This window comes from Aotus nancymaae, unplaced genomic scaffold (assembly GCF_030222135.1).
Source record: "Aotus nancymaae isolate 86718 unplaced genomic scaffold, 86718_ANA_hifiasm-v0.15.2.pri h1tg000131l, whole genome shotgun sequence".
Lineage (NCBI taxonomy): Eukaryota > Metazoa > Chordata > Mammalia > Primates > Aotidae > Aotus > Aotus nancymaae.
The window spans coordinates 6,809,880-6,833,507 of NW_026988546.1; the positions used below are offsets into that span (position 1 = coordinate 6,809,880).

Genomic DNA, 23,628 nt, shown 5'->3' on the forward strand with positions numbered 1-23,628 from the left:
TTCCTCTTAACACTACTTTAGCTGTGTTGTAGAGATTCTGGTATGTTGTATCTTTGTTTTCCTTGGTTTTGAAGACTTTAAAAAAAATTTCTGCCTTAATTTCATTATTTACCTAGCAGTCATTCAGGATCAGGTTGTTCAATTTTCATGTAATTTTATGGTTTTAAGCAATCTTCTTAGTATTTGCTTCTATTTTTATTATGCTGTGGTTCAAGACTGTGGCTGGTATGATTTCAATTTTTAAAAATTTGTTGAGAATTTTTTTTTGTCAAAAACAATTACGTGGTCAGTTTTAGAGTATGCACCATATGGTGATGAGAATATATACTCTGTTGTTTTGGGGTGGAGAGTTCTGTAGATGTCTGTTAGTTCTATTTGGTCAAGTGTAGAGTTCATGTCCCAAATATTTTTTAGCTTTCTGCCTTGATGATCTGTCTAATACTGTCAGTAGAGTGTTGAAGTCTCTCACTATGTGTGAGAATTTAAGTCTCCTTATAGGTTTCTAACAACTTATTTTTACGAATCTCAGTGCTCCCTGGTTCTCCCTGGGTGCACACATAATTCTTGTGTTGGCTGTATATATATTTAGAAGAATTAAGTCTTCTCATTGAATTGAACACTTTATCATGCCCTTCTTTGTATTTTTTTATTGTTGTTGTTTTAAAGTCTGTTTTGTTTGAAATGAGAATAGCAGCCCCTGCTTTTTATTTATTTATTTAATTATTGGTTTTCTGTTTGCTTGGTAGATTTTTCTCCATCCTGTTACTTTGAGCCTATCTGTGTCGTTGCATGTGTGAGATGAGTCTCTGGAAGACAGCATACAGCTGGCTCCGCGGCTCCACAAGCCAGCAAGTCTTGCTTGGTAGGAGCTTCAGGGGTGGGTGAGGTCATCTCATCGGCTCTCTGGGATTCCTGGGGGAAGATGGGGTTGTGCCCGCCCCCAGAGTTCAGGCAGAAACAGGACCACTGGGCTGGAAGCTCTAGCGAGTGTGGCCTGTCTGGCCGCTAGAGGCGGGATGGGTGGAGTGCCTGGCCCTGTTCTCTGAGTGTTTCCCAGGGCATCAGGAGGCTGCGCCTGCAGGCTTTATTTAGACAGTAGCGAGACTGCTGGGCTGGAGGCTTTAGCAGGTGTTGTCCACCCGTGGGGTCAGCCGCCCTGTCATCCGAGTGTTTCCCGGAGCGTCAGGAGGCTGCGCCACTGGCTGAGTTCAGACAAATGAGACTGCTGGGCCAGGATCTGGAGGAGACTTGTCTGGGGAGGGCGGGTGGAGCAATCTTACTGCTCCCAGGCACCAAGACTCCATTGAGGCTATGGCACTGGTGCCAGTCTGTTCTGGGGTCCAAGGCTTGCAGAGGTCCCCTTGGACTTGAGAATTGCTTCTACAAAACATCCCGGTGGCTTTCTGCCTCAGTTTAGAAGCGTGGCAGGGGGCGTGGCGGGGGGCGTGGCGGGGGCCGGGGGATTCTCTGGTTCCCAGCCTTGCACAGGTCCCTGTGGAGAGTGGGAATCCCCAGGGGTTCCCACTCACTCACCCTTTCCTATTTTGGGGAGCTTCTCCTGGCTCCGAGTTGTTCTCCGGTAGGCTGCAGCTCAGCTTCGCTCCTCTCTGCTCCGCTTCACTCCACTCTGCGCCCTGGCTGCCTGGATGGATTCTGACGTGGTTTCTTAGATGAGCAGCTTCCCGGGACGCACACATGAGCTGCTTCTAATCTGCCTCTTGGCCCATCCCTGGCTTCTTTGATTGAGCATGTATCTTTGAGGTACACTCGTGATAACATTATCAGTGCTGCATTGCCTTTTGTGGCTGAATAATCTTGCATTGTATGAATGGACCACATTTTAGTTATCTGTTCAGCCCTTGATGACATCTAGACTGTTTCCACCTTTGGTGATTGTGAATGGTGCCACTATGGAGATTCATGTATAAGTATTTGCTTGAGTACCTGCTTTAAGTTCTTTTGTGGCCTGTTCACTTGAAAAAAATTTTTCTTAATATTTTTCCTGAATAGAATTCTTTGTTTCCTTTAATTTTTAGCCAACACATAATAATTGTACACATTTATGGGGTACAGAGTGGTATTTTGATACATGTATACAAGGTGTGATGACCAAATTAAGGCAAATAATGAATTAACTAACTTAAATGTTGCTGTCTATAATTATATCCATTTTATTACTTTATATATACTCATAGATGTTTATATGTGTGGATGTACATATATTTCTATTTATATCTTTGCTTCTCTCCTGTATCCATGAAACACCCCAGACTGACAGACTATTCTGATTTTTGATGGCAATGATTTCAAAAGACTGAGACCCTGCCCTGTGCTGGTCCACTGCTCTAGAGTGAAGATGCAGGCTATATATCAAATTCATGGATCAGAACCATTTGATCCCTTGGTACTTGGTCTGCAGCTCAAGCCGAGAGCACAGAGAGTTGGCTGACTGTTTTGGAACACGGGGGTGGGGCGAGCCGCAAAGCCAATGGGACTCGGGAATACCATAGTGTCTCCCATTTAACTCCTATCTAGAGGTTACTTCCTGAGCTTTTAAAAACAGAAGAGGCTGGGTGTAGTGGTTCACGACTAATCCTAGTTACTCAGGAAGCTAAGGCAGAAGGAACGCTTGATCTCAGGAGTTTGAGGCTGCAGTGAACTATAATTGCGCCACTGCACTCCAGCCCAGGTGACAGTACGAGACACTTTCTCTTAAAAGAGAAAAATAAAAACAGAAGAGATGGAGCTCTTTTTGGCTGGGATGGCCATGCACTTCTCAGCCTAGTCTTGACAATCCTAGAGTCTGATTGAAAGCTTGCAATGCTGCTGGTTGGAGAACAGGTGCCTGGCCCAGGGCCTGGGGGCTCTCTGTAGACTCAAGGCTTGCACATGTGCAGTTCACAACTGCCATGACAGACATACCTCATGCCACAAGCTGTGCCCTAGTTTGACATGAACATCACCCATCCCCATGGGGAGGCAGAGTGCAACACTGTCTCCTAGCTAGTTCCTTTTGACTGTCACCTGCTTTGGCAGCCAGAAGGAGTTGTCTAGCCAACACCCTGTCTTTGGTGTGTCTCAAACATGTAGAAGAGATTTCAAGCATCTGAACCCCTAGGTGTCCCCAGTCCAGGTAGCCTTCAAGTCTTCCCTTTAGGGCTTTGTGAATCCAGCTGGAGTTGGCCAGAATAGGCTTACTCAGAAATGCGTGGTCTTCAGCATGTAGAGTCACTTTCCTGGCCCTCGGAAGCCCCCATCGTCCTCAGCATAGTCCTACACTGGCATGGGCATCCTTCCAGGCTGATGCCACCTCACCCACCCACACTGCCACTGACATCAGTATACCTGTGGGCTCAGACCTAGCAGTTGTTCGTCTCCACTAAAAGCTGCACTCCTCCCACCAGAATGGGACTCACTCTATGTGCTCCCCTTGGCACTTGAAAAGAAGAGCATTGATTCTGATTGATAGGGTCGGGACAATTAGATGCTTCTTTGTTGGAGTAGGATGGCCCTTGTTCTGGCTCTGGCATAAGGTGCTTGACATCAGTCCAGGGACACCTGGAACTGGCAGTGAAAAACTCCAGTGGCCTTTTGGCTTCCTGCAGTGCCAGGAGGCGGCCAGAGGCTCACTGGCCCTTGATGTGAATGTCTGTGTGTGTGCGTGTGTGTGTGTGTGAGTGTGTGTGTATGTGTGTTTCCTTGGATTATGTTTATTTTATATGTGCATATTTGCATTTATATATTCATTTGTTTATACATCTGTGTATTTATGTACACTTTCTATATTTATTTATTTCTAAATATATATGTATACATTGTGTGTGTGTGTGTGTGTATATATATGTATGTATATATATATTTCTGTTTGTTATTCTTCACCACATAGAGAAACAGCCCAGAGTGGGAGGCAGAGCTACATATTCATATGTATATCTATATATATTTCTGTATTAATTCCAATGTTGATGTATCTGTTATATACATTAAATATTTTTCTGTATATTTATAACATATATGCATTTTTTTGTGTACATATATATTTCTAGCATGTGTTTGTCTATGTTGTGTTTGCATGAAACAGCCTGGATGGACAGATTGTGCTACACTGTTTCTTGAGAGTAGTGATTCTACAAGACTGAGACCCAACTGAGTGTTGGTACTCTGGTTTAGTGCAGACTCAAGTGTATACTAGACTACAGGTGTGAGTCATTTGCTTCCTTGGTTCTTGAGAGGAGACTTGCTCTCTCTCTAGGCAAGAGTAGACAGAGTTGGCTAGCTGTTATGTGCTACAGGGGTGGCAAAAGCCTATGGGACCTGATAATATCATGAACCCTTCTATTTAAGTCCAGTCTGGTCACTGCCTCTCTGAATTTCTAAGAGAAGGGATGGGCTCTTTTTGGCTTACTTGGTCATATACTACTCAGCCTAGCCTTAAGTGATCCAAAGTCTTGAAACAAAAGCTGGCAGTGCTCCTGGCTCCTGGCCAAATGCTCTTTCCAGGTTTTCAGGACTCTCTGTTGCTTCCTGGCTGGTGCATGTGTGGTTCACTTCCATTAGGAAGAACCCGCCTAGCTGTGAAAGCTGGGCCTCCTTCTGCAATAGACATCATCCATCCATGTGCAGAGGCAGGGTCCAGCACGCTAACTCTGACCTGGTTTTGTCTGTCTCCTACTTTGGCATTCAGAAGGGTTTGTAAAGCCAGGACCCTGTTTTCCATGCTTCTCAAACTTGTGGAAGAGGCCTTAGCCACCTGGCTCCCCAGCTGTCTCTAAACTAGGTGTTCTGTTTAAGTTTGTTGGGATAAGAGAGACAAATCTCTAAATTTAAAATGTTTTATTTGGAAAGCAAGATTTGCAATTTAGAGCATACAAACAGTCAAACAGTCTGAGTGGTCTTTGGTATATCTAAAGAAAAAACGAGAAGGTTAGAGGTTTTATTAGAAAGAGAAACGTCACGTATTGTTTTGAAAGAAAGCTCTTCAGGACTAGTAAAGTTTTGGGACCTGGCAATGTCTGACTGCTGAGTGACTGCAGTAGGATAACCAGTCTTGAAGTTGCAGCAGGCTGTTTCAGAAGTTATTATATAAAACTGGTTTCAAGTTGCAACAAGAAGTTGCAGCAGTGAGGCCTGGTGAGAATTAAATTCTTGGAGCAATGTTATGTGTCCTGAGTGCTTTTCCTTTCTTGCTTTTCAACTCTCTTTTAGTTGGGCATGAAAAGAATAATCCAATTTGCATGACTGACTTTCATTTTTCCCCTTTTGATCAAGACCTTTCTCTGAAGGCATTGATGATGAACCATTTTGAAGTTAATTGTTCCTTGATGTATGAGAGTCTATGTGAGGGACCCAGTACACACTGAATAGCAGCGGGGTCGAAAGAAAAAAATCTTCAGGGCAACTTTGCCTGGAGTCTAGCATTGAGTTCCACCTTATCAGTTCCAAGGTATTAGCAGTTATCACAAAGCATTGGGCTAATCTTATCCTGCTGGGAGAGATGGCTTTATAAAGATTAGACAGGCAAGAAAAACAAAGCTTAAAAATTAAAAAAAATTAACCACAATATTAAATTTAGTTTACACAATGATTTTAAGCCAGGATCTCAAGCCTAAGAAAAACCAAGGAAACAAATTTTAAAAACCATGGGAGAAACGGGGTGAGAACTATTTTAACCACCGAGTAGCATTTTATGACTGAGTTGAATTAAAGCAGAGAATGCCAACTCTACAAAAGGTACCAGCAGTACAATTTGAACAAAAAGTTGTGTTAGGATTATTATCAACAGCGACCACCAGGTAGTTTAAAAGGATTTTATTTTTTTGAGATGGAGTCTTCCTCTGTTGCCCAGACTGGAGTGCAGTGGCAACATGTCAGTTTACTGCCACCTCTGCCTCCCAGGTTCAAGCTATTCTCTTGCCTCAGCCTCCCGAGTAGCTGGGATTACAGGCACACACCACCACAGCCAGCTAATTTTTGTATTTTTACCGAAGATGGGATTTCACCATGTTGGCCAGGCTGGTCTCAAACTCCTGACCTCAAGTGATCCACCTGCCTCGGCCTCCCAAAGTGTTGGGATTACAGGTGTGAGCCATTGCACCTGGCCAGAAGGATTTTTTAAGGTCAGGTTTTTTTTTTTTCAAATTACCTGTAGCAGTCACTGACTGTGAATATTTAATTATGCATTATTTTGTCAAGTGAAAAATAGCATTGAGAGGGAGTAGGATTTTCATTACTACATGGATTCTTGTTCTAATGTCTTAGGAAAAGCTGTCTGCCATGTGAAAAATATCAATTTCTCTTCCTGGTTTGCAGTTTAAATGTCTCTGGCTATGGTATTGGGATTTTGATAGTTTTCTGGCTGACTACATCAGATTTTATTATGTAGACACAACATATAACATAGTATATGTACACATGCAGAAACAGACAAGTATACATAAACACACATAAAGATCTTATAGCTTTTATTTTATTTTATTATTATTTTTATTTTTGTAAAGAAAAACCTTAGTTTATTGTAGGATCAAAATATTGACAGAGCTGTATCAGTCAAGAGCAGTATTCCCGTTGCTAAAACGAAAAGGCAGCCTGAGCCTGGCTCCATCCAACCACCTCTTCCAATGCTATTTGACTGGGTGCTTTCTATAAATGACACAAAGCAATAGATGATGATTATTGTTCACAGTGAATAGAGTAAGTTCCTTGATTGGTTTAACATATATAGACTGCCTGAGAGAATAAAAACATCACCATATGATAGGTTAATGGTAAATCAAGGTCTTCGTAGCTGCGATGGGAGAAAAAGGTTGGCTGCTGGAAACAGTATGGTGTCCTGGAGGCTGAATACATACACACTTAAGAATTCACATCGGCCGGGCGCCGTGGCTCACGCCTGTAATCCCAGCACTTTGGGAGGCCGAGGCGGGTGGATCACGAAGTCAAGAGATCGAGACCGTACTGGTCAACATGGTGAAACCCCGTCTCTACTAAAAATACAAAAAATTAGCTGCGCACGGTGGCGCGTGCCTGTAATCCCAGCTACTCAGGAGGCCGAGGCAGGAGAATTGCCTGAACCCAGGAGACGGAGGTTGCGGTGAGCCGAGATTGCGCCATTGCACTCCAGCCTGGGTAACAAAAGCGAAACTCTGTCTCCAAAAAAAAAAAAAAAGAATTCACATCACCTTTAGCAGAAGATTAGAAGTCAATGGATATGGATGCTTGTGCAGAATCTTCTCGCCCCCTGACATAAATTTCACAAGGAATCTCCTCCGTTACTCGGTCTTCTGGGGCCTGCTCAGAGCAGTCGTGTCCCTGTTTGAAAGTGTAACTACTTTTCTTGAAGGTGCTATTAAATGTTTTCATTGGCTGTGGTTGTGCAAAGTCATTTCGGAAAGGAAGTTCCATGGAACTGAGGTTGGTCCTGCTTTGTTTGACGCTGGAGGCCTGCGACCCACAGTGGTGGTCATGAATGCAGCGGGAGGCGGTGGAGGAGTGCTGTATCTTCTGGTAGTTGTCCAATTCTTCCGACAAGTCTGCCAGGTCTGCAGAAATCTCTTTGTCCCTTAATGAAAACAGTTCATAATGAAGAGGATCAAACACTTCTTGGAACCCGGTTTCATTAAAAGCAGTTTTGCAAGCCATGACCTTTTTTCGAGTCTGTTTCACTTGTACGAAAACAGAAATAATGAGAAGGACCAAGACAATCCCTGAAGTAATGCCAATAATTGTCCCATGCGTTTTAGTGATTTGCTCAAAGAGTCTGGTTTTTTCTTTTCTTTACAATGATTTTCATTCCAAGGGTATGCACAATTTTGGACACCATTACAGACTAAAGAATTATTGATGCACATGTTGCTATGGCAAAAGAAAGTGCTGCCCGTGCAGGGAGGCTCCTCAGAGGAAGTAAAGAGCATTCGAAACCTGCTAAGCCGACTACCTTCATCTGCCCACATTCGAATCACTCCAATTCCTGTTTTAAGCATTACATCATTGGCCACAGTGCTGCAGAGAGAGTTGACTTGGTATTTCCAGGTGAAGGTGACAAAGGCCCATGGGACCTGGTGATATTAAGGGGTTTTCCATTCAAGTCCTGTCTGGCGACCATATCCCTGAGTTTCTAACAGCTTTGCTTATCCAAAGCTTTCATGGGACAGATCCTAGTGCTCCTGGCCCAAGGCCAGATGCCTTACCCAGGGTCTCAGGGCTTTCCTTATGCATGTGCAGTTCACATTTGCTATGAGGAATTCACCTAGCCACAGAGGCTGGGCCCTAGTTTGGCAACAAGCGTCAGCCATTTGTTTGAGGAGGCGGGGCTCAACGTTCTATCTTTGATCTTGTTTTCTTCCTTTACCACCTAATTTGGCATGAAAAAAAAAAAAAAAGATTTGCAAAACCAGTCTCCTGTTTTTCTTGCTTCTCAAACTTGGGAAAGAGATCTCAGGTACTTGGTTTCAGGTGTCTTTAATCCAAGAGTTCTTCAAATCTGCCCTGCAGGATTCTTTAGATCCAGCTGAAACCAGCCAGGACAGGCTTATGCAGGGCTGTGTACCCTTTAACATCTGGGGCCATTTATCTGGCCCATAAAAGCCTCCATCATCCCTCAGTGCAGACCAGTCATGGCTTGGCTGTTCCTCCAGGCTGGTATGATCTTATCCACATTCCCACTGCCTCAGAGCATCCTGAGGGTGCAGACCTAGCCTTTATTCCTCTCTGCAGAAAGCCTTTCATCCACTCACTCAAACTAGAACACCAGTGTATGCACCTACCTTAGGTATTTTTCTAAAAGTACCTATTCTGATCGACAAGTTTGGGAAAAGTGGAGAGCTTTCCCACTGGTGGAGATGGCATGTGGGCTGGGTCTTGCTCAAAAGCACTGGCCTGGTATTTGCCATCAGCATAGGATTACATAGCACAGCAAGGGAATGCTTCTTATGCTCTTAGGATTTTTATGGCTCTCTTCACTGACAGTAGGTTCAAGAGGGCTCAATGACCTCTGGTATAAATGTAAGTGCATCTGTATGTATGTGTTGTTTTTTTAAGTTATGTTTACTACAGGTGTGTGTGTATATATATGAATATGTAATAGATTTCATTTATATTTATATATACATATATGTAATTATATATCTATTTTTATTTATAAATATTTATAAATCTATATTTTCTTATTGTATGCATCAAGAAATGCTGCCACCAACTGGCAGTGATACAAATATATATGTATAAATATTTTTGTTATTTTTTTAATATACTGGTGGATACACTTAAATATGTTAAAAGAGATTTAGGCATTCAGATACAGGAGGCTTGATGATTCCCGGGCATATATAATGCAAAAAGCTTTTGCCCATAGCATGTTATAAACAGACTATCCAAAGTGAAAGTCAAAAAGCAAATCCTAAAACAGCAAGAGAAAAGCATCTAGTCACCTGTAAAGGAAACCCCATCAGACTAACAGTGGATTTATCCTCAGAAATCTTATTAACCAGAAGAAAATAGGATGATATATTTAAAGCACTGAAAAAAGGAAACAGACAGTCAAGACATTATATCCAGCAAAATTATACCTCATAAATAAAGGAGGATTGAAGTCGTTCCCAGACAAACAAATACATAAAGAATTTATTACCATTAGACTGGTCCTACAAAAAAATACTCAAGAGGCCTCTAAATCTGGATGTGAAAAGATGACATTCACCATCATTAAAACACATAAAAATATAAAGTTCATTGGTAAAGCAATCATTTAAAGGAGGAAGAGAACGGACTGAAATGGTACTCTACAGAAATCCACTAAACCACAACAACAAACCCTAAGAGAAAAAGAAATAAACAAATGATATATAAAACAACTAGAAAGCACTCAACAGTATGACAGAAGTGAAGCATTACATATAAATAATGATCTTGAATGTAAACAAATTAAATTATCCTCTCAAAAGGTATAGAATAAATGAATATATTGAAAGGCATGATACAACTATATGCTGTTTTTAAGAAATTTACCTAACTAGTAAACACACAAATAGACAGAAAGTAGAGGTGTAATACTCTTGCTTGCTTTTAGTTTCTGTCTGTCACAGAAAGAAATAAGCAGATTTTAAGTCAAGTACAGCAAAAACAAACAAACAAAAAAAAAAAAAAACAGAGAAAAGGCAAATACACACACACACAAAAAAAAAAAAAAAAAAAAAACTGGACCACCCAGATTCATAAAGCAAATATTGTTAGATCCAAAGAGAGATTGCCTGCAATACAGTAGCAGTGGAGGATTTCAACAGCACACTCTCAACATTAGACAGATAATTTAGAAAAGAAAATAACCAAATAAAGAAACATTGGATTTAAACTAGACTTTAGATCAAATGGACCTAACAGATCTTTAAAGAACATTTATCTATCAACTGCAGAATATATATAATTTTCATCAGCACATGGAACATTCTCCAGGACAGACTATATATTAGGCCACAAAACAAATCTCAACAAATTTTTAAAAATTGAAATCATATCAAGCGTCTTCTCAGTCCCCAATGGAATAAAACTAAAAATCAATGCCAAGAGGAACTCTGGAAACAATACATATATGTGGAAATTAAACAACATGCTCTTGAATAACTACTGGGTTAATAAAGACATTAAGATGGAAATAAAAAATTCCTTGGAACAAATAAAAATAGAATCACAACAAACTGAGGGAAGTTCATAGCAACGAATACTTACATCAAAAATGTAGAAAGATTACAAACTTACAATCTAAAAATGCACCCAAAGGAACTAGAACAGCAAGATCAAACCAAACCCAAAATTAGCAGAAGAAAAGAAATAATAAAGATTAGAGCAGAACTAAATGAAGATTAAAATACCCCCAAATTATCAACAAAATGAAAAGTTCCTCAAGAAAAGACAAAATGAAATTTATAAACTGCAAGCTAAACTAACCATGAAGGAAGACCCAAACAAACAAAATCAGAAATGGAAAAGGAGACATTACAATAGATACCACAGAAATGCAAAAGATCATGGGACTATTATCAACAACTATAGGCTGGCAAACTGGAAAGCCTAGAGAAAATGGATGAATTCTTGGAAAAATACAATCTATCAAGATTGAATAAAAAAGAAATAGAAAACCTAAACAGAGCAGTAATGAGAAGTGAGATTGAATCAGCAATAAAAGTTTCTCAACAAACAAAAGCCAAGGAACAGATGGATTAACAATTGAATTCTATCAAACATACAAAGAACTAATATAAATTTTCCTGAAACTACTTCATAAAATGGAGGAGGAAAGAATTCTCCCTAACTCGTTCTATGAGTTCGGCATTATCCTGATTCCAAAACCATACAGTGATACAATAAAAAGAGAAAATTGTGGTTCAATATCCCTGATAAACATAAAATCCTCAACAAAATTATAGCAAACCAAATCCAACAGTGCATCAAAAAGATACTACACAATGATTAGGTGAGATTTATACCAGGAATGCCAGGATTTTTCAAATCAATAAAGGTGATACATCACATCAAAAGAATGAAAGAAAAAAAAAAGTATGATCATCTCAATGTACACAGAAAAAGCATTTGATAAAATCAAATGTCTCTTCATGATAAAACTTTTAACAAACTAGGTATAGAAGGAACACACTGCAAATAATAAAGGCCATATACAACAAACACACAGATAACATTATACTGAATGGGGAACAGTTGAAAGTTTTTTCTCTAAGAACTGGAACAAGACAAGGAAGCTCACTTTCTGCACTCGTATTCAACATAGCACTGGCAGTCTTATCCAGAGCAATCAGTCAAGAGAAAGAGATGAAACACATTCAGAATCTACAAAGAACTAAAACAGATATACAAGAAAAAAACATACAACCCCATTCAAAAGTGGGCAAAGTATATGAACAGACACTTTTCAAAAGAAGACATATATGAAGCCAACAAACATATGAAAAAATGCTCATCATCACTGGTCATTAGAGAAATGCAAATCAAAACCACATTGAGATACCATCTCATGCCAGTTAGAATGGCGATCATTAAAAAATCTGGAGACAAGAGATGCTGGAGAGGATGTGGAGAAATAAGAACATTCTTACACTGTTGGTGGGAGTGTAAAATTAGTTCAACCATTGTGGAAGACAGTGTGGCAATTTCTCAAGGATCTAGAAATAGAAATTCCATTTGACCCAGCAATCCCATTACTGGGTATATACCCAAAGAACTGTACATCGTTCTACTATAAAAACACATGCACACAAATGTTCACTGAGGCACTGTTTACAATAGCAAAGACCTGGAACCCACCCAAATGCCCATCAATGATAGACTGGACAAAGAAAATGTGGCACATATACACTATGGAATACTACGCAGCCATAAAAAAGATGAGGTTGTGTCTTTTGTGGGGACTTGGATGAATCTGGAAACCATCATTCTCAGAAAACTGACACAAAAACAGAAAACCAAACACCACATGTTCTCACTCATAGGCGGGTGTTGAACAATGAGAACATGTGAACTCAGTGAGAGGAGCATCACACACTGGGGGCAATTGGAGGGGGCTAAGGGAGGGACAGCGGCGGATGGGAAGGGTGGGGAGGAATAACATGGGGAGAAATGCTGTATATAGTATGCACCTATGCAACAACCCTGCATGATCTGCACATGTACCCCAGAACCTAAAGTAAAATTTAAAAAAAAAAATCCATATTGGAAAAGAGAATTTTTCCTTTTTGCTGATGATATAATCTTATATCTAGAAAAACCTGGACTCCACCAAAAAACCTTTAGACTTGATAAATAAATAATTACAGGAAAGCTGCAGGATACAAAACCAATGTACAATAATCAGTAGTGTTTTTACACACAAATAATGATCTAATTGAGAAAGGAACAAAAAAGGCAATCCCATTTACAAGAGCTACAAAAAAATACATAGGAGTAAATTTTACCAAGGAGGTGAAAGATCTCTACAGGGAAAACTATAAAACACAAAAGAAATAATAGGTAACACAAACATGAAAAAATATCCCATGTCATGGCTCAGAAGCATTAATATTATTAAAATGATCATATTGCCTAAAATTATCTACAGACCCAAGGCAGTCCTTACTAAAATACCAATGTCATTTTTCACTGAATTAGAAAAAGCAATCCTAAAATTCATATGGAATCCAAAAAGAGCCCAAATAGCCAAATAAATTCTGAGCAAAAAAAATATAGCTGGAGGTATCACATTACCTGATTTCAAAAATATATAACAAGGTTATAGTAATAAAAACAGCATGCTATTGGTATAAAGCAGACAAACAGAATAGAAAACCCAGAAATAAAGCCACGTATTTACAGCCATGTGATCCTCAAAAAAGGCAACGATGACTTAGATTGGGGAAAGGACACCCTCTTAAAAAATGGTGTTGGAAACATTGTGTAGGCATATGAAGAAGAATGAAACAGGACCTCTATCTCTCACTGTTTACAAAAATCAATTTAAAATGGATTAAAGAACTGAAACATAAGACCCAGAACTATAGGAAAATCTAGGAAAAACTCTTCTGGACATTTGTCTAGGGAAAGATTTAATGGCTGAGACCTCAAAAGCACAGGCAACAAAACAAAAATAAATGAGATTTTGATCAAACTAAAATCTGCACAGCAAAAGAAATAATCAAGAGAGTGAAGAGACAATCTGTTGAAAGGGAAAAATATTTGCAAATTATTTATCTGACAGGACATTAATATGTAGAATTTGCAAGGAACTTGAACAACTCAACAGGAAAAACCAAATAATCCCATTAAAAAGTGGGCAAAGGTAAGGATAGACATTTCTCAAAAGAGGACATACAAATGGCATCAGGTATATAAAACATGCTCAGTATCACCAATCATCAGAGAAATGCAAATCAAAACAACAAATGAGATATTATTGTACTTCAGTCAGAATGGCTACTATCAAAATGACAAAAACAAAAACAAAAACAAACAAACAAAAAAGCAGATGTTTTTAAGGATGTGGAGTAAAGTGCATACTTATACACTGTTAGTCAGAATGTAAACAAGTACAGCCACTATGGAAAACAGTATGGATATTTCTAAAAAACTAAAAATAGAAGAATCATTTAATTAAGCAATACCTTCTAGGTATCTACCCAAAGGAAAAGAAGTAAATCTATCAAAGGGATACCTGTACTTGCATGTTTATTTCAGCACTATTCACAATAGCAAAGATGGAATCAACCTAAATGTCTATCAGTGAATGCATGGATAAAGAAAATGTGGTATATATACACAATGGGTTACTATTCTGGCTTTAAAAATAATGAAGTCATGTCATTTGCAGCAACTTGGATGGAACTGGAGGTCATTATGTTAAGAGAAATAAGCCAGGCATGAAAGACACGTATTGCATGTTCTCACTTAACTCTGGGAGTTAAAAATTTAGAACATATTAAGGCAGACAGTGGAAAAACAGATATAAGAGACTGGAAAAGGTAAATGGATGACAGGGGGAAGGATAAAAAGAAGTGAGTTAAAGGGTGCAAACCTAACAATAATATGGAAGGAATGAATTCAACATTTGATGGTAGAGTAGGATAACTACACTGAACAAAAATGTATCATACCAGAGTAATGAACACTCTGAGTACCCTGACTTGACCACTAAACATTATATATATGTAACAGAATTTCTCAAGTATCCCTTAAGTTTGCACAAATAAAAATTTAAAAAATAGAAACAAAGCATACATATTTACATGTATAGGCATATTTCTGGTTAGGTATTTGCTTGTGACCTGTGTGCATACAGCACTCCAGAGTCACAGACTGTGCTGCACTATATCTTGAGAGCAGCAATTCAAAATCCTAAGACCCCTCATGAATGTGGATGTAGATGGGACTTTGTGTGTCAGGGCCATTTGTTGCCTTGGTGTTTTGGAGAAGTTGTGCTCCTGCACTAGAATAGAGCAGAGAGAGCTGAACTGGTGTTTCAGGGTGAATGCTGGAGACAAAAGCCCATGAATACAGTAATATCAGGTAGTTATTCATTCAAATCCCATTTGGCCACTACTTCCTTGAGCTTCTAACAACACAAGAGATGGAGCTCTTTGGGCTTGCATGGCCATAAACTTCTCAACCTAGCACTGATGACCCAAAGACCAGACCAAAAAGTTGTGGTACTTCTAGTACACATTTTCAGTGATGGACCAGCCCAGCCTCACAATCTGGGTCCTAATTTGGTAAAAGGTATCCAGGTAAGGAGGCAGGATCTAACACCATGCTTCCAACCTAGTTTTCTTTGTCTGACACCTACTTTGGCATACAGAAGGGGAGACTGTAAATTCAGTTTCCGGTTCTCATGCTCCTCAAAATTGTAAAAGAGGCCTCCAGCACCTAGTACCTGGGTGTCTGCTGTTCAGGTGTTTTTTGAGCCTGTCCTATATGGTCCTCAAGATCCAGCTAAAATCGGACAGGACAGGCTCATTCAGGACTGTGAGACATTCAACATCTGGAGCCATATTGCTGGCTCACAAAATCCCATTCTTCCTCAGTTCAGACCAACCCTAGCTTGGTTGTTTTTCCAGCCCAGTATCATCATAGCTATGCATATGTGTTAGCCTGTTCTCACACTGCTGTAAAATCTGTGGGTTTTCCAGGTGCATGGTGCAAGCTGTCAGTGGATCTACTATTCTGGAGTCTAGAGGATGGTGGCTTTCTTCTCATGGCTCCACCAGGAAGTGCCCCAGTGGTGACTGTGTGTGGGCTCCAACCCCATATTTCCCTTCTGCACCACTTTCTCCATAAGGGCTCCACCCCTGCACCAGACTTATGACTGGACATTCAGACATTTCCATACATCCTCTGAAATATAGGTGGAGGTTCCCAAACCTCAATTCTTGTTTTCTGTGCACCTGCAGGAACACCACCATGTGGAAGCTACTGAGGCTTGGGGCTTGCACCCTCTGAAGCAACAGCCTGAGCTGTACTTTGACCCCTTTTAGCCATGGCTGGAGTGGCTGGGATGCAGAGCAGCAAGTCTGGAGGCTACACATTGGAAACCATTTTTCCCTCTTAGGCCTCTAGACCTGTGATGCGGTGGGAGAGGGGCAGCTGCCTCAAAGGTTTCTGACATGCCGAGACATTTTCCCCATTGTCTTTGCAATTAGCATTTGGCTCCTTGTTACTTTTACAAATTTCTTCAGTGCGCTTGAATTTCTCCCCGGAATTTTTTTTTCTGCATTGTCAGGATGAAAAATTTCCAAACTTTTATGCTCTGTAAACTTTTGAATGCCAGCCTGCTTAGAAATTTATTCTGCCAGATACCCTAAATCATTTCTCTCAAGTCCAAAGTTTCACAGATTTCTAGGGCAGAGGCAAAAAGCCACAAGTCTCTTTGCTAAAGCATAGCAAGAGAGGCCTTAACTTCAGTTCCCAACAAGTTCCTCATCTCTACCTGAGACAACCTCAGTCTGGACTTCATTGGCCACATCACTATCAGCATTTTGGTCAAAGCCATTCAAAAAGCATCTATGAAGTTCCAAACTTTCCCACATCTTCCTGTCTTCTTCTGAGTGCTCCAAACTGTTCCAGCCTCTACCTGTTACCCAGTTCCAAAGTTGCTTCCACATTTTTGGGTATCTTCACAGCAGTGCCCCACTATGTGGTACCAATTTATTGTATTAGTCTGTTCTCACACTGCTATAAAGAACTGCCTGAGACTGGGTAATTTATAAAGGAAAGAGGGTTAATTGACTCAAAGATCTGCAGGGCTGGGGAGGCCTCAGGAAACTTACAATCATGGCAGAAGGGAAAGCAAGCGTTATCTTACATGGTGTCAGGTGAGAGAAGAAGTGCAGGTAGGGGAAATGGCAGATGCTTATAAAACCATCAGGCGGGGTGCAGTGGCTCATGCTTGTGATTGTAGCACTTTGGGAATTTGAGGCAGGTGGATCACTTGAGCTCAGGAGTTCGAGACCCGCTTGGCCAACATGGTGAAACCCCATCTCTATTAAAAATACAAAAAATTAGCCAGGCATGGTGGTGGTCTGCCTTGTAGGGTTCTGTTGATCCCAGCTACTTGAAAGGCTGAAGCAGGAGAATCACTTGAACCTGGGAAGCAGAGGTTGCAGTGAGATGGTGCCACTACACTTCAGCCTGGGTGACAGAGTGAGACTCTGTCTCAAAAACAAAAACAAAACAAACATCAGATCTTGTGAGAATAGCATGAGGGAAACTGCCCCCATGATTCAATCACTTCCTTTGAGGTCCCTCCCTTGACACATGGGGATTATGGGGATTATAATTTGAGACAAGATTTGGGTGGGAAAGCAGAGCCAAAGCATATGGCCATACTTGCCTTGTCCCTAGAGCATTCTGAGGGTACAGATCTACCCTTTAATTCTGGCTGCACAAAAACAGTTCTACACAAACCCGCACTGGAACATGATTGTATAAACTCATCTTAGGTGTTCAAAATAAGAGGACTTATCTTGATTGCAAGGTTTCAGGAAGTTGAAACTTTTCTCATTGGAGGTTGATGGCACTTGCACTGAGTCTAGTTAAAGTCATTGGTCCGGTGTTTGCCATCAGGAAAGATACATATGAAACTGGCAAAGAAAGAGCCAGTAGCCTCTTCAGCTCCCTTTGCTAACAGCAGGTAGCAAAGTGTTTAGTGACCCCTGCTATAATCTGAACACATCTGTCCATGTGTTGGTGTCTGCCTGTTTGTTAGTTCTTTCAGATTAGGTTTATCCCACAGATAAATTTTGAGATTTATGTATGTTTTTAATATACTTATGTATATATACCTATGGGTAGTTACATGTAAAATCTCTCTATATATGTGCATATACATTTATGTATATATAATATGTTTGCTACTCTCTATGGCAGCTTCCATCTACCTGGGCCAGCAGGGTTCAGCAGTTGGCCTCTGACTGTTTCTTCACTGGCCTTTGACTTTGGAGACAAGAAGTGTATGTCAAGCCACATACATTTGTCCACGTTTCTTACTTGTGAAAGAGGCCTTGGCCACCTGGCCCCAGCTGCCTTTAATAAGAGTTTCTTCAAGTCTGCCTTGTAAGATTCTGTTGATCCCCCCACAATGAGGCAGAGCTGGCTTGCTCAGCACTGTGTAGCCTTCCACGTGTAGGGCCAGTGCCTGTCCCCTAAAAGCCACCCACGACCCTCATTGCAGACCTACCCTGGGCTGACTGACCTTTTTGCCTGGTACCGTCTTACTTAACCCATTGTCACAATGCCCTCAGCTTATCCTGGGAGCTCACGTGTAACCTTTCTTTCTCTAAACAGAAAGCCTCTTTTTCCCTCACCCAAACTGAAGCACCATTCACTAACTCCACCTCAGAAGTTCGATAGAATAGCACCCTTTCTGATTCAAAGGTTTTAGAGAAGGAAATAGGTTTCCCCTGTTGAATGATGGCACTTAGGCTTATGTGCTTAAAGTCTCAGGTCTTGTATTTATCATCAGGGCAGGGTCACAAGGAACTGGCAAGAAAGGAATTCAGTGGCTTGTTCATCTCTCTTTACTTCCAAGAGGTGGCAATGGTGCACTTGTATGTGCGTTGGTATGTGACTGTGCTTGTGGGTTCTTTCAGATATTTATCTCAAAGATAGATTTTTCTATTTATTTTTATATATTTATGTATATATACCAGTAGATAATTATATATTATACATCTTCACATATATGTACAAATATATACATATATTTGCTTCTCTCCTACAGGGAGAAACACCAACACAGTCTGGTAGACAACACTAGAAAATTGTGTGTATAAATATCTCTATTTTAATTTTTATTGTCTCTATGTTGAGACATATATTTATGCATCACATATTTCTTAATATATTAAAAAACATCTGCATTTACCTGTGTGTATTTATTGATTTTGAGTCATGTTTTTGCCTATGCCCTGTATTGGTGATCCCCTCCAGACAGACAGACTATGCTCTATTGTTTTTTGAGAGCAGCAGTTCCAAAAAGGACCCTATGGAGTATTGTTTTTCTGGTCCTGTAAGAAGACACGGTTGTACACTGCACTATGAATAGAGGAGACACCGGTTTCCTTGGTGACTGGGAAAAGTGTGTTCCTGCACTAGCGGAGAGCAGAAAGAGCAAACTGCTGTTTTAGGGGTAATGGCAGTGCCAAAGTCCTATGGGATCAGGTAAGATTAGGTGGTCTTCCATTCAAGTTCTATCTCATCCATGACATCCTGCACTTCAAAGAATAAAAGGGATGGGTCTTTGCAGGTGGACATAGACCTCTTGGTCTTGTCTTGGTATCCAAAGTCCAACCAGAAAGCTAGCAGTGCTTCTGGCCCAGGGTCTTAGGTCTCTCTTCAGCTTCCTGGCTTGACCATGCATGTTTAACATCCACCACAGTGGTGTGGCTTTTAGCCCGGAAGCCTGTTTTCAGTTTGGCCACAGGCTGCTTCCATCCTCTAGTACTAGCAGAATCCACCAGTTGCCTTTTACCCAGTTTTCTTCGCTGGCCTCTTCCTTTGGCATACAGAAATTTATGTCAAGACACATACCTTTTGCTATGTTTCACACACTTGTGACAGAGGTCTCAACTACTTGGCCCCCAGGTGTCTTTAATCAGAGGTTCCTCCTGACTGCCCTGTAGGGTTCTGCCCATCCAGCTGGAACTGGCCAGAGCTGGCTTATTCAGGACTGTGTAGCCTTCCACACTTAGGGCCATTTGCCTGGCCCCTAAAGGCCACCAGTGGCCCTCAGTGCAGACCTACCCTGGCCTGACTGTACTTCCAGCTCAGCACTGTCTTAAACAACCCACTGTCACAGTGCCCCCAGGCTATACTGTAGGCTCAGACCTACTCATTCTTTTCTCTCTGGAAAGCCTCGTCTCCACCCACCCAAAAATGCCACCCACACCTGAAATACCATTTGGTGCCCACCTCAGATTTACAAGAAGAGTACATTTCCTGATTCAAAGGTTTTAGAGAAGGGAACAGGTTCCCTACTATTGAGTAATGGCTCTTAGGTTGGGTCTGGTTAAAGCCTGGGGTTTGCCATCAGGGTGGGGTCACATGGAACTGACAAGGAAAGACTGCAGTGGCTTTTTTGGTTGTCTTTGCTGACAGTAGATGGCAACAGGTCCCCGTGACCCCTACTATGATGTTAAATGCATCTGTTTGTGTGTTTGTGTGTGCTTGTGTTTGTGGCTTCTTTTAGTTTATATTGATCTCACAGATAGATATTTATATTTATACATTTTTGCTCTATGTATTTGAGTATATAGATATATATATACACACACACACACACACCTATAGGTAATTATACTCAATATCTCTATTTTTATATATGTGTGTCTCTATATATGGATTCATGTACATGTATATATGCTCTACATGGAGAAACATCTTCATAGACTGGCAGACAGCACTAGAAAGTCACATGTGTAAATATCTTTAATTTTTATTTGTCTATATCTTGATCCATGTATTTATATGTTATTTATGCTTTTATATGTTTAAAAATGTCCACATAATGTTTATACTTATTACTTGTTTCTTTGCTTGTGCCCTGAAGGTGTGATATACTCCACACTGACAAACTGCGTTCTAATGTTTTTCAGAGCTGTGATTTCCAAAAGCTGCGACCTTATGGAGCATTGCTTTTCTGTTCTAGTTAAAAGAAAGAGCTTTGCAACTGACTATGTAATCGCTTGTGTTTGGAAGAAGTTATGCCCCTGCACTAGGAGAAAGTAGACAGAATTGACTCGTTTCTGGGTGAATGGGGACACGAAACCTATGGAACCAAGTAAAATCCAGTAGTCTTTCATTAAGTCATATCTGGTCTATACCTTCCTGAGCTCTAACAACAGAAAAGATGGAACTTTCTGTGTGGCCATCCATGAGTTGACATTATCTTGGGAACTAAATCAGGCTTAAAAGCTAGCAGTTGTCCTGGCCCAGGGCCGGATGCCCTGCCCAGTTTCTCAGTCACTGTTTAGCTTCCTGGCTTGCATATGTGCAGTTCACACCCACTGTGATGGATTGGCCTCCACCCACAAGCCAGACTCCAGTGAGGGAATAGGCTTCTTCCATCCACCTGGGCTGGCAGGGTCACCAAGTAACCTCTGACCTGGGATTTTTATTTTTGAGACAGGATCTCATTCTGTTGCCTAGGCTGGAGTGTAGTGGCATGGTTATGGTTCACTTTAGCCTCCACCTCCTGCGCTCAAGGAATCCTCTTGCCTTGGCCTCTCAAAGTACTAGGATTGCAGGCATGAGCCACCATGCATGGTCTGAACTTGTTTTTTTTTTCCAGTCTTCTACTTTGGGGTCCAGCAGTGTATGTCAAGTCACATATATTTGTCCATGTTTCTACTACTAGCAATAGAGGCCTCAGGCACCTGAACCCCAGGTATCTTGAATTTAGGTATTTCATGTCTGTTTTGCAGGGTTCTGTAGACCTAGCTGAAACCTGCCAGAACAGGCTTATTCAGGGCTGTGTAACCTTCAGTATCTGGGTTTACTTTCCCCTAAAGCCACCAACGACAATCAGCGCAGTTTTAAGCTGGCCTGGCTGTTTTTCAGTGCAGAACTATTGTACTCCTCCACACTCACAGTGCCTTCAGACAATCCTGGGGGCTCAGACCTTGCCTTTCTGCCTTTCTGCAGAAAGCCTTCTTTCCACTCACCCATACTGGGACAAAATTGTTTTCACACACCTTTACGTTTAAAAAAAGAGCATCGGTCGGGTGCAGTGGCTCACACCTGTAATCCCAGCTACTCAGGAGGCTGAGACACGAGAATCATTTGAACATGGGAGGCAGAGGTCGCAGTGAGTTGAGATTGCACCACTGCACTCCAGCCTGGGCAACAGAGTGAGACTCTGTATCAAAAAAAAAAAAAGCATCTATCATGATTGAAAGGATTGGGAGGAATGGACAGCTTCCTGCTAGAGGATGACAGCACTTTGATAGGCTCTGGTTAAAGTCCCTGGCCTGGTGTTTGCCATCAGGGTAGGGTCACATGGAATGTTCAGGGAAAGACTCCAGTGGCCTTTCTGTGTCCCTTCACTGACAGGTGGCAAGAGGGCCCAATGGCCCCTAGTATACATGCAAGTAAATCTGTGTGTGTTCATGAGTTTGTGTTTTTTTAAGATAACGTTTATTTTTTGCATATTTATTTATATCTATCTGTATTTCCTTATAAATGTGTCTATACTTATATATAACCATATATGATATCTTTATTTATATATTCATCTATGTGCATAAATTTCTGTCCTGCATGGAGAAATACCACCACCTAGTGGAAGTCAGGACTATGAAGTTGTACATATTAATATATATATTTTAAATGTTATTTTTCTGTGTTGATGCATATATTTACGTATTACATATTTCTTATATTTAATAGTAGCCACATTTATGTGCATGTATATATTTATATTTTGTCATGTCTTTGCTGATGTGAAATACTCCAGAATGCCAGACTGCACTTCACTTTTTCTTGAGAACAGCAATTCCAACACACAGAGATGCCATCTAGTGTCATTCCTCTGGTTGACTGGGAAGAAGCAGCTGTGCATTGGCCTCTGGGTGTCAGGGCCATTTGTTTCTCCACCAAAAGCCTATGGGACCAGGTAACATCAATCAGTCTTCCAGTCAGGTCCCCTCTGGTTGCCATCTCCCCAGGAGTCTAAGAATGTAAGAGTCAGGGGTCCTTGCCTGGCCATACACTTCTCATCGTAGACTTGAAATCCAAAGGCCAGCTGAAAAAATAACAGAGCTTCTGGCCTCAAAACAGATACATGGGCCCACAGCCTTGGGGGCTTGCACAGGCACTGTTCACATCCACCGTGCTGAAACTGTCTTGTTGTACAATCTGGTCACTAGATTGTACAACAGCATCATCCATCCACCTTGGCTGACAGTGTTAGTAGCCTTCATCTGACCTGGCTTTCTTCACCTGCTACCTACTTTGGGGTACACAAGGATTTCTTAATTCAGACCTATGTTTTCCATGTCTGTTCTTGGTGTTCTTCACTCCTGTTTGTGGATTTCTGTCTATAGGTATCTCCAGATCCACCAACTGCAGATGGAAGAATAGGTTTCCTTGGGATTGTGTATCTTTCAGCATCTGGGGCCACATTCCTCATCCCAAAAGATTTCAGTGTCCATTAGTGCAGTTTTATCATGGCTTGGCTGTCTTTCCAGTTCACTACTATTTTTATCAACTCACATTTCCAATTTCTCCACCAAAACCTAGGGGTTCATACACTTTTTTTCTACCTCTCTGTGGAAAGTATGTCTTCTACCCACCCCTATTGACACACCATTTTCTGGACCATCCTTAGGGGTTAGTTTTCATCTGTCTTATATGGAGAAAGATGTCCATAGAGTGACAAGTTGTGCTACAAAGTTCTATGTATAAATATCCATATTGCAATTTTTATTTTTATATGTTGATGCATATATTTACAAATATCACATATTTGTTTTATACTTAAAAACTCTACATTTATATGTGTGCATATATTTATTTCTCCTTATGTCTTTGTGCACAGTATGCATGAAAAACTTCAGAATGATAGAGTAGACTGCCCTTCACTGTGTCTTGAGATCAGCAATT

General features: G+C 40.9%; 2 protein-coding genes across 12 annotated transcripts in view; one reads left to right on the plus strand and one right to left on the minus strand.

Moving 5' to 3' along the window:
- Positions 1-23,628, plus strand: part of LOC135272713 (ankyrin repeat domain-containing protein 36B-like) — a 175,769-nt gene that overhangs the window by 26,827 nt on the left and 125,314 nt on the right. The window lies entirely within an intron of this gene.
- LOC135272717 (neuropilin and tolloid-like protein 2) lies at positions 7,030-7,853 on the minus strand. The gene has a single exon (XM_064371307.1). The coding sequence runs from the start codon at positions 7,636-7,638 to the stop codon at positions 7,192-7,194; it is 447 nt and encodes a 148-aa protein (XP_064227377.1). The 5' UTR covers positions 7,639-7,853; the 3' UTR covers positions 7,030-7,191.